Source organism: Astyanax mexicanus, chromosome 11 (assembly GCF_023375975.1).
Source record: "Astyanax mexicanus isolate ESR-SI-001 chromosome 11, AstMex3_surface, whole genome shotgun sequence".
In the NCBI taxonomy this organism is placed as follows: Eukaryota; Metazoa; Chordata; class Actinopteri; order Characiformes; family Acestrorhamphidae; genus Astyanax; species Astyanax mexicanus.
This window is the reverse complement of record NC_064418.1, coordinates 31678469-31694980: the sequence shown is the minus strand read 5'-3', so window position 1 is coordinate 31694980 and position 16512 is coordinate 31678469. Positions and strand designations below refer to the sequence as shown.

The 16512-nt window shown below is 37.1% G+C and overlaps 2 protein-coding genes across 4 annotated transcripts in view; both read left to right on the top strand.

The window, feature by feature from the left end:
• The first annotated feature begins 3932 nt into the window (after positions 1-3932).
• atp5mc3a (ATP synthase membrane subunit c locus 3a) lies at positions 3933-8066 on the top strand. Of its 2 annotated transcripts, none has more exons than XM_007234849.4 (5): positions 3933-4073; positions 4260-4358; positions 5309-5383; positions 6316-6506; positions 7503-8066. In XM_007234849.4, exons 2-5 carry the CDS (start codon positions 4320-4322, stop codon positions 7615-7617), a joined length of 420 nt encoding a protein of 139 aa, XP_007234911.1. In that variant the 5' UTR covers positions 3933-4073; positions 4260-4319; the 3' UTR covers positions 7618-8066. The 2 variants fall into 2 exon arrangements, with proteins under 2 accessions (XP_007234911.1, XP_007234912.1); XM_007234850.4 differs by having other exon boundaries at positions 4060-4167.
• A 144-nt stretch (positions 8067-8210) lies between these two features.
• Positions 8211-16512, top strand: part of atf2 (activating transcription factor 2) — a 30013-nt gene continuing 21711 nt past the window's right edge. The window contains exons 1-8 of one of the 2 annotated variants that reach the window (XM_022680334.2): positions 8211-8455; positions 9658-9733; positions 9918-10014; positions 10226-10344; positions 11202-11327; positions 11698-11876; positions 12230-12344; positions 14321-14407. In XM_022680334.2, the coding sequence (XP_022536055.1) occupies positions 9683-9733; positions 9918-10014; positions 10226-10344; positions 11202-11327; positions 11698-11876; positions 12230-12344; positions 14321-14407 (774 nt within the window). In that variant the 5' untranslated portion in view covers positions 8211-8455; positions 9658-9682. The other variant, XM_022680335.2, reaches the window with a different exon arrangement.

Genomic DNA, 16512 nt, shown 5'->3' with positions numbered 1-16512 from the left:
GCACAAATTGTAATTCATAAAGGTTAAGGGGGTCAATGCCTTTTATTACCAGTCTGAGTGCATGCAGCTTGATGGGGGCCGCATGCAAATGCAGTGTCTCAAGATGTTCCCTCTACAGGAGAGAGAGAAAGAGAGAGAGAGAATGCAAAAGAGAGAGAGAGAGAGAGAGAGAGAGAGAGAGAGAGAGAGAGAGAGAGAGAGAGAGAGAGAGAGAATATACAATACAGGTGAGCATATACATGAAAGTGGAAAAAGGAGATAGTGGATCCTCCTTTATATTTTGAATTAATGTGGCTTCTGAAAGACCTAGTAGTGAGACATCAGAACAGCACACACTGACCACACTGACCCAACTATTAGCATTATGATTTTCATTTTTAGAAACCACCAGTGCATGGGTGGCAGTCAGCAACCCACTAGGTCTACCCTGTTCACTGACAGGAGAACTCATAATCCTCTCAGTGAACAGTGGGCACATAAGACTCTTTGACCCCCTCTGGTGGTCACTGAGCACAAGGATCATCTTAATCATCTCCTGCCTCAGCCTACAATGTCCACATACTGTATGTTCAGCATATGAGCAAACACTGAAAGTCAATGCACCTGAGCTAAAGAAGAGATACCCATGCTAAAATATTACTCCAGTAAAAGTATCACGGTTTATAATGGATCTATTGTCTAACATTCCTAAATTCTTTAAATTATTTTTTGTGACAAGACTCTGCTTAATCAACTCAATTAGGTTAAATTGTGTCACTTTTAGTTCATCAGTCTGTTAATAAAATGTCACTAATTAGTCTGACACTGATGTCTATGGAAATGATCATAAACACAAAACATTGCATTAAGAAATGTAGCAAGTTACTATAAATAAAGTTTTGTAAACAGATTAAACAGAATAAAGTTTCAGATTAAGTTTTATTTGCTACTGTAGCCTGTGTTGACCTGATTTTACCTGCTCCATTTAGCTAATAGCTAACACTCGTAACACTCACGGCTCCTCAGTGTAGTGCTGTCGAGCAGCATTTATCATACTACCATTAAGCGCTGCTAACCGCGACTAGCACTGCTGCTAACTGTGGCTAGCACTGCTGCTAACTGTGGCTAGCACTGCTGCTAACTGTGGCTAGCACTGCAGCTAACCATGGCTAGCACTGCTGCCAACGGTGCTAAAACACTGGAAATCTGAGCTCATTGTAAATAAATGGAAGCATTTTACTCACCTAAATAAACCGTTTTCAGGAGCGAAATCTGTGTAGATTAACATCGTTTGACTTAAAGAATTGTTTTTTTACCCCTCAAGCGACGAGACCTGCTGAATTAGAAGGGAAACATGGTGACACCCTTGTTCTCTAGTGTCGCTTAAAATGTGCCTTATTATCTATATAATGTTTAAGGTACATGCATAAATATAGAAAATTCTAAGGGGTTAACACATTTTCAAGTACCACTGCATAACATAATTGAGATGGGCATACACACAAGTGATCAGTTACACTCTAAAGACACACACAGTGAGAACACATGCCTGGAGCTGTGGCCAACTATCGCAAGGTGACATACAATGTTATGATGAAAACCATAAAGGAAAAAGAGATGCTAGGTTGAGAAAACGATGCTAAATTGAGTAAATTTCTGTGCTACTCTTTGTGTGATGTAGTAAACAGCTCTAACCAGTCCGCTGCGCTATTGTGACTGAAATTAAGTTATGTATGCATGTTTTAGCATGATGGTGTTAGCCAACACTAGTCTGGGTCTCAAATACTCACTGCCTTGATAACCTTTGCACTTGAATGTTAAAATGACTTGTGTCCATCTCTACTAGAGGTTGTTATGAATGACCTTACTTAGGTTTGCTCATATTAGCTGGCGCTCAGTGCTTACTTTGCTGTCTTGTAGTCCTTTTGGGCTCTAAGCTGTCTCCATCTATTCAACACATTGCAAGTAATTATTCATATTTTGCTCTGTCTCTGGTCACATAATTGTTTTATAAGAATTTTCAGGCTGCAGCAAGCTGTGTTTGCCTGCTAATGTGTTCTACACCTGGCAATATGTGGTGTGAAAATAGGACTGGGGGACGGGCAGTGGGTGGTATCAGATGCAAAAAAAGACAGATTTCCACTCTATTTTAGACAATTCAAAGAAGAACATACTGGCTGAAGCACACAGAATACTCTGTATTTAAATCAATATTTATGATATTTTGCCCTGTCTTTGTACCCAGTAAATTATATCATTATATTTAAGTTAAACAAGTTTATTTCATTAACTAATTACAAATTAGAATATGATTGTTAAACACTAATACTGGCATATCAGTACAGATGACCTTGTTCTGCACTAACCCAGTACATACGAGTATCTCTGATGCAGTGAGAAAGATTATGTTCACCTGTACAGATGAGCACACCTGAGGAAGCAGCAGGGGGATTCTGGGTCTGAAGGCACCAGCAGAGCCCACTGAGGCTCTCAGCACTCATTAGCTTTACCTGCGCATGGCCCACAGCACTGGCAAGCCATTCATCACCCTCAACTACAGAAATACTGCTGCTGGAAAAGCGCCCAATTCATACGACAGACAGAGACTAAATCTGAATTCATATCTCAGATAGATTGCTGAGAAGTTTGTCTCAATGCACTAAGATTAACATCATAAATTATATATTAATATTGAAAAGGGGAGATTTTGCAGAAAGTACATTAGTTAAATAGTAATTTAATTCACAAGTTACATTTCCAAAAATCGAAACATTTTTTAAATAATGATTATTTTTTATATTTAAACTATTTTAGTAAACTTTAGTTTAACTTACAGTGTAATTTCTAAAGAAGGTAATAGAAGAAAGAATACCTTAAAACTTAAAATATAATTAACCAAAATCAAATGTATATTGTTTTGCATTCACTAGATATATGAATCATTTTACTTAATAATTGGCCTTTTTATCTTCAGATGTTATAGGATTAAATTGCTAACAAAAAAGGTTCATTGGATTCACTCTCAGTATAACATATTACCTTTAACCTTAAAATGCCAGCTTATATACAGTACCTGTTAAAAGTCTGAACACACCTCTTATTGATTTTTTTACAATGTCCATTTAATATTAAGGCTATACAGGAACACACAAGGAATTATTTTGTAAACAAAAAATATTAAACAAACCAGAAAATGGTTTATACTTTAGAAGTCACCTGGAGTAGTTCTGCACATGGTGCAGAACATTGTTTAAAAATATATATATATTCTGTATGTAATCCATCGTACAGGACACATTAATTTTCAATGGACATATAAAGCTCTGGAAAAAAATAAGAGACCACTTAAAAATTATGAGTTTGTTTGATGTTACCAAATTGAAAACCTTTGGAATAAAATCAAGAGGAAGATGGATGATCACAAGCCATCAAACCAAGCTGAACTTCTTGATTTTTTGCACCAGAAGTGGCATAAAGTTATCCAAAAGCAGTGTGTAAGACTGAACATATTTTTATTTGGAATTTGGGAGAACTGTTATCTGTAGTTTATAGAATAAAACAACAATGTTCATTTTACTTAAACATGACATTATACCTATAAATAGCAAAATCAGAGAAACTGATTCAGAAAGTGAAGTGGTCTCTTTTTTTTTTCCAGAGCTGTATATGCGGCTATACCAGGTATTCTACTGCATCCCAATTTTTTAAACATTAACATTTCAACATTTTGTCCTTAATGCCAATTCCCCCTTATATTTCTTTTACGTTTATGCTTTGAGTAGTTTTGGAACCAGTTATTTTACACTTTTACTTGAGTAAAAAAGTATTTTAAAACCTTGTATCTATATAATTCTATCTGGTTAATGAATGAGAATACTTTTTACATCACTTTTTTTTTTTTTGATTAATTAATATATTTTTTTTCTCAGCGTTCTTTTTCCTGAAGAGTGTTTCAATAAAGTTTTAATACAAAGACCTTGCAGTGACGTCAGTTGTCCATCCGGGACTTTTTTATTTTTATTTTTTATTTTTTCTGTGCTGTGGAGACTCCGCGCAGGCGCAGTGTGTACCAACCGCTTCGACCTCCGGCTAAGGTAGGATATGGGGAAGCGGCATTTCAGCCGGTATTAATCTCAGTTCATCCTCCATCAGCAGCACTTCTTCGTTAGCCTTATCTCTACAGCAGTTGTCAGTGGGGTTATGTGTAATTGTAAACGGGTTTATTTCTGAGCTAATGTGTAATATTGCTTGTTGACCTTAGTTTTGTCTTGTCTCCCCAGACAGTGCTCGGTTGCTGCTGCCAAATTCGGTATAACCGGTAAAACAGGACAAACTCCATAATGTACGCCTGTGCGAAATTCGTCTCCACACCTGCCCTGGTGAGTAAAGTGATCAGAAACGGGTTTTTGCTCCTAAACCGGTGTGTCTTTGGGCGTATATACTTGGGGCCTTCTGCTGAACTTGAAGCTGACAGCTAGTTAGCTACGCTAGGAATTCATTCATTCAGTCATTCATTCACTTACTCGCTCATTTAGCTGTTCATGCATTCATTTGTTCATGCGTTTAGTGAAATAATAGTTAACTCTGTGTAATTGCAGCTGTATTATAGCTAATGGTACAATGGTGTTTAAATCCGGGTTGGAATATTTAGCTCATTAGCTAGCTAAATAAGCCGCTACGTTAAGGTCAACATATAGCTATGCTAGGTAGCTAGCTAGTAGGTTAGCTAGCTACCTGCACACATTTTGACTAAGCTAGAATAGCTAATCTGTGTCTAGGGGCTGCTGCCTGTTTGTGCAGGCAATCTAGTTAGATAGGTAGTTAGCTGTTTACATTGTCCAAACTATAGTCTTTTCCCTGCCTCTATTAAACCGACTAATGCGTTAGCCTAGCTGCTAACATGTCAATTCTAGTAACGTTAGTTAAGTAGCTAAGGTGCTGGAATGGTTTGTTGATATTTAGCTAGCTAGCTATGTTAGCTGTCACCAGTTAACTCTAGTAATTTATAGACTAAGCACTTTTATTGGCAGTAAAAAGGTTAATAAGGTGGTCATGCATATAGAAACACTTCAAGGAGCAGAACATAAAGGAAACTTCACCTGTGCTAACTTCATTCAGCACTGAGGTGGATGTCCTTCCTTAAGTCATGTGATAAGCCCTGAAGTGTAACTTTTGGACCTGCACTCTTGCCCTTCAAAGGACAAACTTTTCTTGCTTGTTTTACAATTATTACAGTGCATAAATTAAAACACAGTTTGAGTGTCATTTGCTTTGGTTTAAACTGACATTTATTCAACTTTTTTTTTTCTCTTTTTTTTTTGTTTTTAAGGTCCGCTCTGGATCCCGAGCTCTATACAGACCAGTGTCTGCTGCTGTACTGTCTAGGCCAGAGGTCAATACAGAGGTGAGTGTTTGTTTGAGAAGATGTAGTTTTTAATGCTCTCAATATTGGTGGAAGAATCCCTTTACACAGTCGTATATGCAGTGTTGAAAGGTCACAGGAGTGAGGAAAACATGGAGGTTGTTTATTAACATATTTTGCATGAGACAATACAGGATATGCTTCTCTATTCTTAGATGTTACATTTGGCTTAATTTTGGCTTCTTGTAATATTATTCACTACCCCTGTTAGATGATGACTCCTTGGGCCTTTCAGCCTGGTGATCCTGATTGAGGCATGGCTCACTTTCACTTATTTGGACCAATTGCTCTTAAAGGGCCTTTTAAACTTACACAGTTGTCTTTTTTTTTCCATTGATGCACATTATTTCTTTCTTGCGTGTAAAATGAATTTGTACTACAAGAAGTTGGCACCATTTTGGTGACATTTAATGTTGTGAAATTTTGCTCAACAAATTTAAAATTGAAGATTTATAATTTTTGTCGTCACATTTTAGGTCGGATGTATGCAAAATATGTTAAAAGCATTCTAATTTTCAAATACTGCTGTTACAAGTTTTAATGCATTAAAACTAAATACTATTTTGTCATTACTTAACACAGTACTTTTTTTAAATACATTTGAAAGGGTCTGTTTTAAGGATGTGATCATTATATTTAAGAATAAGCTGCACTGCAAGGTACATAGTTTCAGTCCCATTTAGTCCACCAAGAAATGCTTACCTTGTAGTGCACATAGTGGTCCAGTGAAATAAGGTGCTGTCACTTCTGGATCATGCCCCTTGCTATCAGCAACCATAGAGAAGACAGAAGAGTGTTTCTCAGGGTGCAAGCCTATTTTATCTCTGTTTTTATTGGTATATGTCAACAAGTCATTTATGTAATTTCCATTAAAAAAAAAAAAATTTGATTCATTATTTACTGGAATTCTTTAGGCCACTGCTGCTCTCCTGCCCCAGTCCCCCATCACCCAGATGTGTCTGCGAAGCTTCCAGACCAGTGCAGTGAGCCGGGACATTGACACTGCCGCTAAGTTCATTGGAGCTGGAGCTGCCACCGTTGGAGTGGCTGGATCTGGAGCTGGAATTGGAACTGTGTTCGGCAGTCTTATCATCGGATATGCCAGGTGAAGAATGATGATAAATTATAAATATACAGAAATTGCTATTTTGACCTGAAATTGTCAGAAAATACCGAATAGGATAACTGAGTCTGACCTAACACTCTCAGGACTAGAATGAAATAACACATGGCATGTGCTTCTATTGCTGTTAAACATACAGTGAGGTTATGTTAACATAATTTATAACAGTTTTATATGATAACCAAGGGTTATGTGTTTTTATAGGGTGGAAATTTATAACATGAGTAAAAGCTCATACACAGAGACCTTAATCTCTATGCTGCACTACGCTACATAGGCAGGAGATCAAGTCAGCTACTAACAGTTTCTGATGTAGTCATTTTGTTAAAATGTAATGAGTAAAAAAAAAAAAAAAAAAAGTACTGAGTCGGTCAACCCGAGTAGGATGGGTTCCTCTGACTGAGTCTTGGTTCCTTTCAAGGTTTCTTCCTCTTAAAGGGAGTTTTTCCCTTGCCACAGTGTCACCATAAAATTGCCATCTATGTGGTGCTGCTTATCTCTGTAAAGCTGCTTTGTGAAAACTTTTGTTGTAAAAAGCACTATATAAATAAAATTGAATTTAAAAAAGCTTCATAAAATAATTGTGGGTTTCTATTGAAAGTAGGACATGTATTTAAATATATACATGGTGTACTATTTCTGTTATCCTCAAAGCAAAATGAGACGGGGTACCACACTTACAAGCTGTTCATTATGTTTCATTAACAATAATGAATGTTGCAATTAATTCGGGCAGTGGTTTCTCAGCAGTTAGAGCACTAGGCTAAGATTTGAGGGGCGCTACCCTTGAGTTATTTCCATTAACACTCAAGTCTTCACAAATGCTGTATTAATGGCACATGGTCTCACAAAATCGCTGTCTTCAGAGTGTGCTCACTTGTATGTCCGTGTGTTCACTGCAGTGATTGGTTAAACTCAGAGAGGTGTGTGTATGATTGACGTGTCTTTTCTAATCTGACTGTTTTGTCTATTTTACAGGAATCCATCTCTGAAGCAGCAGCTCTTCTCGTATGCTATTCTGGGGTTCGCTCTCTCTGAAGCCATGGGGCTCTTCTGTTTGATGGTTGCTTTCCTTATCCTGTTCGCCATGTAAAATAAACTAACGGTGGAAACGTACGCTGTTTCGAATTGTGACTTCAACCATTGCGCCCTAAAGTGTCTGCTCTTTAATGTCCATGTAAAAGAAAAAGTGCATTTTGAAATTCACTCTGTCAAAATGATAATGTGTTATACAAATGTAAGCAATTGCGAAATTAAAAACAGATTTGAACTATTTAAAGGACGGTGTAGTTTTTGTACTAGGGCCATCTTGTTGAACAAAGGCAGCAGTTCCAACGGTGCTCCCCAGAATGTCAACCTTGAAGATTCATAGCAAAACTATCACAATTGGGGAAAGTGTATTTGTTTTGGGTCCACTCATTTTCAGGGGTTCAGCAACTATTATAACTGATACTGGTGGATAGTGAACATGTAAGTAGGCTGCAACTGGTTAAGACCTTTTGCTTTTGTAAATTGCATTAAATAAATATAGATTTCTGTTTACTGGACTTGAAGATTGTCTTTTTTTGTTTACAGTTCGACTCAGATAATAATAAAATACAATGGTGTAAAAAATAAAAGCAATGTATTGTAATCAAATGTACAGCAGTTTAGAATAACTGCAACATTGTCTGAATGAACAGCCTGCTCTGTGTCAGTTACAGGAGTGCCTAAATGTGTCCTAATTGACTACCACCCAAGAATAACGCAGCTAAATCTAACTATTTAACGGTGTTCATTGCTCATGGTCCACAACTGTAGTCTGAGTGAAGCCCGCCGCCATCGTTACTGTGGGGCTTGCTGTGTGTGTGAGAGAGAGGGGGTCACTGAGGGAAAGCTCGCGAGAGCAGCAGCAGCGCGCTGGCTGGGCTTCGGCAGGGTTGTGCCCGTGGGTAAGTAATGGACTGCTGCCTCCATTCACTCATAGTAAACAAAGAGCGCTCGTTTTAACGTGTCGAGCGGTGAAACTGGGGCGTAAGTTATGTGCAGTTGTTTTGCTAAGTTTGCTTTAATGTCAGATAAATATTTAAAAATACTCAGCGCAAGCTTTGTTGCTAATATGGCGAAATATCTATCTAGGTTAGCTAGCTAGTTAGCTAAACTAGATTAGCTTGGCTAACTAGCCTGGCTAGCTCAGTTCATCCTCTGTGTCTAAGAGAATGGGTGGGACTGTTAGCTAGCTTGCCTGCTAGCTAACGTCAAAGCTAGCTACTTTAGCTTAGCTTGTTTGTAGCTAAACTGCTGGCAGGGTTGTAAACAAGCTGGCCTGTGTGGTTATCCTCAGCACACAAAGCATTAACGGGACACGAATATCCACCTAAAACAGCATATTCCCTTTTTATCAGCCTAAATTTGGGATTTAATTTGAAATAAACACATATTTAATAAGCTGTCAAAGAAAGTGTACAGCTAAAACTGACAATAGAGTATTGCTATGCTGCTAGGTTCAGTTAGCTAACTAGCTAGCTGTCATTTACTCATTATGTAGGCATTTAGTGCTGTTCAAGTAGGTTAGTTTGAGTAAAATGAATGTTAATTTGTAATTTATAGGCAAACATTCAACTTTCAACTGTAAATAGCATGCTGTCATTTACATGTATTACACGATAGATACGCTAGCCAGCCAACTAAGCTAACTGCCTATCTAGCTTGTTAACAGGACTCTGAGTATGTGTGCTGATGTAGCTTGTTAACTAACGTTAGTTATATTATCCAGTAAAGTTTACTTGAATTCACATTAAATGTAACTTACTTATCCACAGAACACAGGCTGTTCTGTTACAGAGTATCAAAAGTATTAGGTTACCTGACACCGAAGAGATTCTGTATACTGTAGCTATTCTTTATGTAGTATATTGGCATACTAGGTTATAAATCTATGCTTACTATGAAAGTGCATTTTTGTTAGGGGGAAGATCTGAATATGAGTGTTGTAGCTCCTTGCGCATCCACAGATCACAGGTTGTTATATGCCACAGAGTTTTAATAGTATCAGGCTACTTGACACAGAAGAGTCTCTGTATACTGTATTTTTTGTGTATATAGTATTACTGGTATACTATAAAACTCATTATAAAAGTACTTTTTCCTTTAGGAGGCAGCAAACAGAAGCTCTGAATATGAGTGGTGATGATAAGCCATTCCTCTGCACTGCTCCAGGCTGTGGTCAGGTACTTGTGTTTTGTTGTACTAATCACTAATATAACGAATTAGAATTTGAATATTAGATTCCTTACAGTGCCTTACAAACATTCCTCACAAATACTTTTTGCTGTAATACTTTGCCTACCTATGATTCTGTTTTATTGTGGATAATTTGTATTTGTGAAATTTAAATGACCGATACATTTTCAGCGATTTACAAATGAAGATCATTTGGCAGTCCATAAACATAAACATGAGATGACCCTCAGGTTTGGTCCAGCACGCAATGACAGTGTCATCGTTGCTGGTGAGTATGTTGTGCTAAGAAAGTGACAGCAGTAAATTAAAAAATATTTTTGCTATGTTTGCTGTAATTTTTTTTAAATTGCTAGTGTCTTTATAAAGTAATGGCTGGTGTGTTTTTTTGGATGTTATTGTGTGATGGACTCACCATAATGTCCTGTTTGAGATAATCAGTGATGTTAAAAGTTGTTCATTTTAGTATGTTTTTGTTTTAGACCAAACACCAACACCTACTCGTTTTTTAAAGAATTGTGAAGAGGTTGGTCTGTTCAATGAACTGACCAGTCCATTTGAGCATGACTTCAAAAAGGCCACTGAGGATGATATTAAAAAGGTACGTGGATCTGAATAACATAAACTGTGATTAGCAGAGTTAATTTTGTTTTGGCTATGATGTTTCATCTGTCTAATTTAGAAAGTTTGATTTATTTTCTATATTGAGAAATATATTCAGCCAAATGAGCAGAATAGCATATAATGAATTTAGTTATGTTTTGTAGAGAATCCTAATTTATTGCAGCATGTTAGGGCTGGTCAGTATTATCAGTGACAGTATATTGTGATATTGTCATAGCATGTGATGGGTATTTTGTTGGTTACTTCGGATCATTTTGAAGGAACAAGAACAAGTGTTCTGGAGTAGAGCATAATTCTATAAAATTAATAATGGAGCAACAGCAAAAATTAAATTTGTTCACAGCTGTATGAATTATTTGGGAAACATACTTGGTTAAACTACATATACAGAATGAATCCATAATTGGTTTAGCTTGTGGTCAGATCACATTCTTACCACAAATTAACTTCTCCAGAGTTTGGGACCAGTCAGAGAGTGCCTTCTCTCAAGGACCTTGACTTGATTGTTTTTTATGGGTTTTTGTATAATGAATCATAGTTAACAACTGGGGCAGATTACACTAGACAAGCCCAGGCCTGATTAATACCATCCATGTTGAATCTAAACTTTACAAAAAAAATAATGAACAGTGGCTCACAGTTATAAAAAGTAAAAAAACATTCACAGTTATAAATTTCAGTTATAAGGTTATAAGGGTGTTGTTGCAGGGGGGTGTACTTTTTATGGTATTATACATGTGGAAAACCATCATGTTTTGAAGTTGTATATACAACATATAGAGATCTTGATTCATTCATCATTGGAATGATTGTGATTTGTATGCTATGTTTCAGTTACCCTTGGACTTGTCACCTCTTGCTACACCGATTGTAAGAAACAAAACCGAGGAACCTGCATCTCTTGAATCACATCGAGACAGCCCCCTCCCACATCCTGAATCCACAACATGTGATGACAAGGTAAGCCCCAGAATTACATTCATGGTGACCTCTAGTAACCTGATTGCTGACTGTGAGTTGTTCTTATATGGTGGACCTTTATATTTTTGAGTCATGTACTAGCATATATGATCTGCACTATTATGTGAGTGCTCAAAATGTATTTTATTCTAAACACAACTATGTCTCTGGATGTAACACTAATCTACTAACTAACGTCTCAATTTGCAGAACACAGTTTTTGGTATTTTCTTGGAATTTTTTTGTGTATTAAGGTTTATATACTCAGTATGTAGCCTTTATTTCCTGTTTATTGTTATTATAGTAATTAATATATAGTGAAGGACATGATACTTGAATGGTTGATGCACCTCGGTCTTGATATTTTCAGGAGGTTACTTTGCAGCCGACCTCACTGCCTACATCCACTATAGTCCGTCCTCCATCCCTCCAAGTCCCCAATGTACTTCTGGCCAGTTCTGATACCAGTGTTGTTATTCAACAAGCCCTCCCATCTCCAACATCTAGCTCTGTTATAACACAAGTCCCATCCTCTAATAGGCCAATAGTGTAAGTAGCTCCAAAATGTTACTTATCACTTAATACTTCAAATTTGATTTTTTTTTTTCACATCACATTTTAGTTCCCTTTAACTTTTTCCCTTTTTGTGTCACCCCAAGAATTTTATTTTGGTTATGTTGGTTTGCTGTTTTTAATATTGCTTCTGCTTGCATTTGAAGCTTGCAAAAGTCACATTCCTTAATTTTGCTTTTTTTATTATTTGCTTTGTCACCAGCATTACTTACTTACTTGCTCTCATTTTAATTATTTTAAAAGATGTCTGTAAGTTATTTCTTTTATAATAATCTGCCATACTAGTTATAGTATTTCCATGTGTTTTTGCCTCTCATCTCTATTTCTAGCCCTGTATCTGGCACATTCCCTGTGCTTCTGCAGCTGCCGAATGGACAAACCATGCCTGTCGCCATCCCAGCCACCATCGCCAGCTCCAGTGTGCACATCCCCACTGCCATACCCGTACGTTAGCAGCTTTTCTGTTGTGCATTTAGTTGTAGGTAACAAGGAGTGTCCTGAAAAAGTGTTTTGCCTTCTGCTCTGATCCTTAAAGTACCTTAAGGCTGACTGTCAGCCATTACTGATGTAAGAGGTGCTGTAAATTAACTAGTAACACTAGTAAAATCAGTGAATTATTAGAAAAACAGTGACATTCTAAACTGATTTATTTGGTTTGAAACCAACTTGTTAAAATACCAGACACATACATTGTTTTCAATAGAATGCAATCTATACACAGATATTTCTCTTTTGGTTATGAATGCACTGTTCAGTGCAGTTTTAGAAACTATCCATATGTATATCATGGAATAGAGAATCTTTGTCCTTGCACCACACATATTTCATTACGTTTTCATTGCTCACTGTAAAATAGTTGCACACTTTAGACTTGTTAGTGAAGTGAAAAGCATAGTGCTACAACAAAACTAAGAAACTGGATCAGGCTTTAATAACTAAAAAACTACATATAAATGCCAGAAAATCCTGATCCTCAAGATTAGATCAGGACATGGTTTTGAAATAAAATATAAACAATTTTTTTGTTTGTTTTTTGGAAATATTTCTTTAAATTGAAATTGAAAAAGTAGTTTGAAGCTACAAGGTAAGGTTTTTAACAGCTTGCAGTTTTGATTTAATTCTTGACCTTTATGAGATTACACATGTTTTTAGTGGGGGTGGGCGAAATGCAGAACATCAGAACATCTAATATTTAAGTAATAAGTACTTTGATTGTAAATAGCAGGGCAGCATAACAGCCTATTTAAAAGGAGATTCCTCAGGAAAATATTTTTGCGAAAATATATACAAAATATTTTTTGTTGATATGTGTTTTGGTGTAGAAATACAAACAAAACCACTCAGAAAAGAAAAGGGTATTTACCTAAACCGCAGTACTGGTGATATAACTCCCAAATTGCCCACCCCTTCTTGCAAAACACTTATAGCTCAAAAAAAAAAAAAAAAGTCTGCCCGTAACTCCACTTGCTGGGTAATTAAACATTTGAAAGTCACTTTCTTTCCAAAAGAGTGGCACAGAGTTATGACATTGGGAGTGAGATCATCTCCCTCTGCATTAGTGTCATGTTGGTGTGATTTGTCAGTGGCACATTTGAGAGTGACACTGAGGACAGGCTAGTATTTATTATTCCGACATCCTCTTTCTGGCATGGAGAGAGGGAATGAGAGAACTAATGGGCCTTAGAAAAGGGCAGTTGTATGTCACAGCAGTAAAACGAGAGAGGGAGGAAGAGAGAATAAGATGCAGGGAGAGCGCACAGCCCCTCCATAATGGACTCTTTTTCACTCTGCCCCTAGAGCACCACTGTGATATGTTCCCTGTCCTTGTATATGGTGTTGGTTGTTGGATCAGATCTGTATCACATTCATGCTTCCATTAATTTCTTCATACACTGACTGTATGGGGAATTGTGAAGTGATAAAGTGGGAGGTGGGCCGGCAAACCCTTATCCTAGTAAAGGAAACTTGAGTACCTGTGGGTCTGATTGTGTTTGTGTGTGGAGTGTGTCTCTGTGTGGCTGGTATGCTGCAGTGATCAGCAGATGATTATGAACCAGACAGATTCATCTTATCCTCACCTTTCTGTGATTGTCTCTCTTTCTTATTCTTTGTGTGTGTGTGTGTGTGTGTGTGTGTGTGTGTTCTGGAATGGAGATGGGGCCTTGGCTGCTATATCTTCTTGTGTGTGGTTTTGCCTCCTGCAAATACCAGGCAGTCAGCCTAATGAGGTTGAGCTATGGGAGTAGGCTGTGTGTGTGTGTGTGTGTGTGTGTGTGTGTGTGTGTGTGTGTGTGTAGCTCTGGTGTGAGAATGGGGAAAAGGCCAGTTAGCAGGTTGGAGTGTGTGATAAATCCAGAGAGAAACTAATTTTGCTTTTCTTTATTCTTTTCATATGTTTATCTATACATGATCCATCTCAGCTGGTAAGACCAGTCACCGTAGTGCCTAACGTTCCAGGAATCCCCGGCCCCTCCTCTCCGCAGCCTGTCCAATCAGAAGCGAAGATGGTAACTTATGTTTTTCTTCCTGTTTACATTTTAACACCATCAACAATTTCAGAAATTCATCCTTAAAATGACCCCAAGTAAATGACATCTAAACATACCGAAAACTGGTTAAAAACATGAAAAAAGTTTAAATATCAAAAAAAAAAAAATTATATTCATGGTCAATCTAAGAGTTTTAGTTTCTGAATGTTTTGGCATTGCCCACACATATGTGGGTATTTCTAAAAAATTAAACAATGCATTTTTGAATATACAGCTCTGGAAAAAAATTAAGAGACCACTTAAAAATGTGAGAGATGTGTTTCTTTGATTTTACAAAATTAAAAACCTCTGAAATATAATCAAGAGGAAGATGAACGATCACAAGCCATCAAACCAAGCTGAACTGCTGGAATTTGTGCACCAGGAGTGGCAAAAAAAAGTTATCCAAAAGCAGTGTGTAAGACTGGTGGAGGAGAACATGCCAAGATGCATGAAAACTGTGATTAAAAACCAGGGTTATTTAACCAAATATTGATTTCTGAACTAAAACTGTATGAATATGAACTTTATATGAATATGAACATTATTTGAGAAAACACAGAAGCGTAATGTCAAATTACACATGCCTTATGTTTTGTATTCTAAATTTTAATAGATTACATATTTGTTACAGAACAATATTGACATTTATTCACTTGTGGAAATGTAAGATCTGGTGCTATCTGTGTGCTGATTTTGTAATTTTATGTAGTTCACTATTAAGTAATGAGTATGGAAGTTTTCAATGTTCAGTCTGAATTTAAAATATCCACCATAGAATAAAATTAGCAAAACGTAGGAAAAAAAAAAAAAAAAAAATTTTTTTTGTTGACTGAGCCTTAATGGGTAATCTAGGAATGCTGTGTAAATACTCTGCCAGAAAAGTCTGCCAAAATGATGCCAAGCAGAAACACTTTTGGTGATTTTAATGCATTCATTAATGATTCATTAAGCTTTTATACCTTGATTGTAAGCCCACACTTCTTTATTTTCTAAAAGGTTTTTAGCCAAATGGTTACCATCAGTAGTTTTTGCATTAGCATTGAAAACGTGATGATGTTCAAGAAGTTCAATAGTTTTAATGAATCAGAAATAAATGTAAAAAAATTACATGAAAGTTATTTTATTTATTTATGACAATAGTAACAGAAAGGTCCTTAAAAGGAATATTCAAACTAAAAACCATAAAGGTATGAATATGTGCTTGTTCAGTTTTACTGTGATTTCACTGAGATATAAGTGTATTTAATTAATGTGAGCACTAGAGGGCACCACTTAAAATGTAATGGGTCTGATTTAGACAAAGGATGGGTATGCATGGGATGCTTATCTTTGTTTGTCACATTGGTTTTATGGGCCTGTCAGGATGCGTGTAAGAAACTGAAGCAAATTTGTAAATTAGTTCAGGACTGCATTCATGAGGTGCTAATTTGGCTTTAAAGTTTTAGTGTGTTTTAGAGTAATTGTATCTGTTGTGCAGTAATGCCCATAACAGCGTCCTGGTAGGAATCTTTTGATGTAGTTAAAAAGGTGGACAGCTTTTGTGAGTAATATTAGAAATTGTTACATTACATTAGCTGTCCCTTTCTTAAGACTGAATATATTCTGATCTGTTTTTCTTTTGATTACTGCTTTAAAATTTGGTCTGGATATTACAGTCGGTGAAGCAAGGTGTGTATGCAGTATAAATGCAGACCCGTGCTGTAGTGATGAAGTGTTGATCACTGTGCTGTAAATGTTCACAGCATGCTTCTCCTCTGGACATTAGCAGGGAAAGTTGCTCTCGGAGATGAGGTTGGGGGGCAGCTGTAGGGATGGAGCGATGTCTGTTGGAGGGCGTGTGTTAGAGATGACAAACGCACATACAGCGCTGTGCTCAGCGGGCTGTCATCGGGGGCAACCAGAGGGGGGAGGGCAGTTGGCACGCGCTCAGAAAAGCGCATTAAATCAGCCTCACCCTGCGTGGAACCTTTTGTTCAGCAGAATCCAGCCTGACCCCGTACACACACAAACACATACACATGTGCAACACCATACACACACACACACACACACACAGGACACTATACTCTCACCTCAATAAC

Excerpts from the sequence above, each read along its gene's own strand:
- atp5mc3a (XM_007234849.4), top strand. The coding sequence starts at position 4,320 with ATGTACGCCTGTGCGAAATTCGTCTCCACACCTGCCCTG. Across the intron at positions 5,384-6,315 it reads GGCCAGAGGTCAATACAGAG|GCCACTGCTGCTCTCCTGCC; the intron begins GTGAGTGTTTGT and ends GGAATTCTTTAG. Across the intron at positions 6,507-7,502 it reads CTTATCATCGGATATGCCAG|GAATCCATCTCTGAAGCAGC; the intron begins GTGAAGAATGAT and ends TCTATTTTACAG.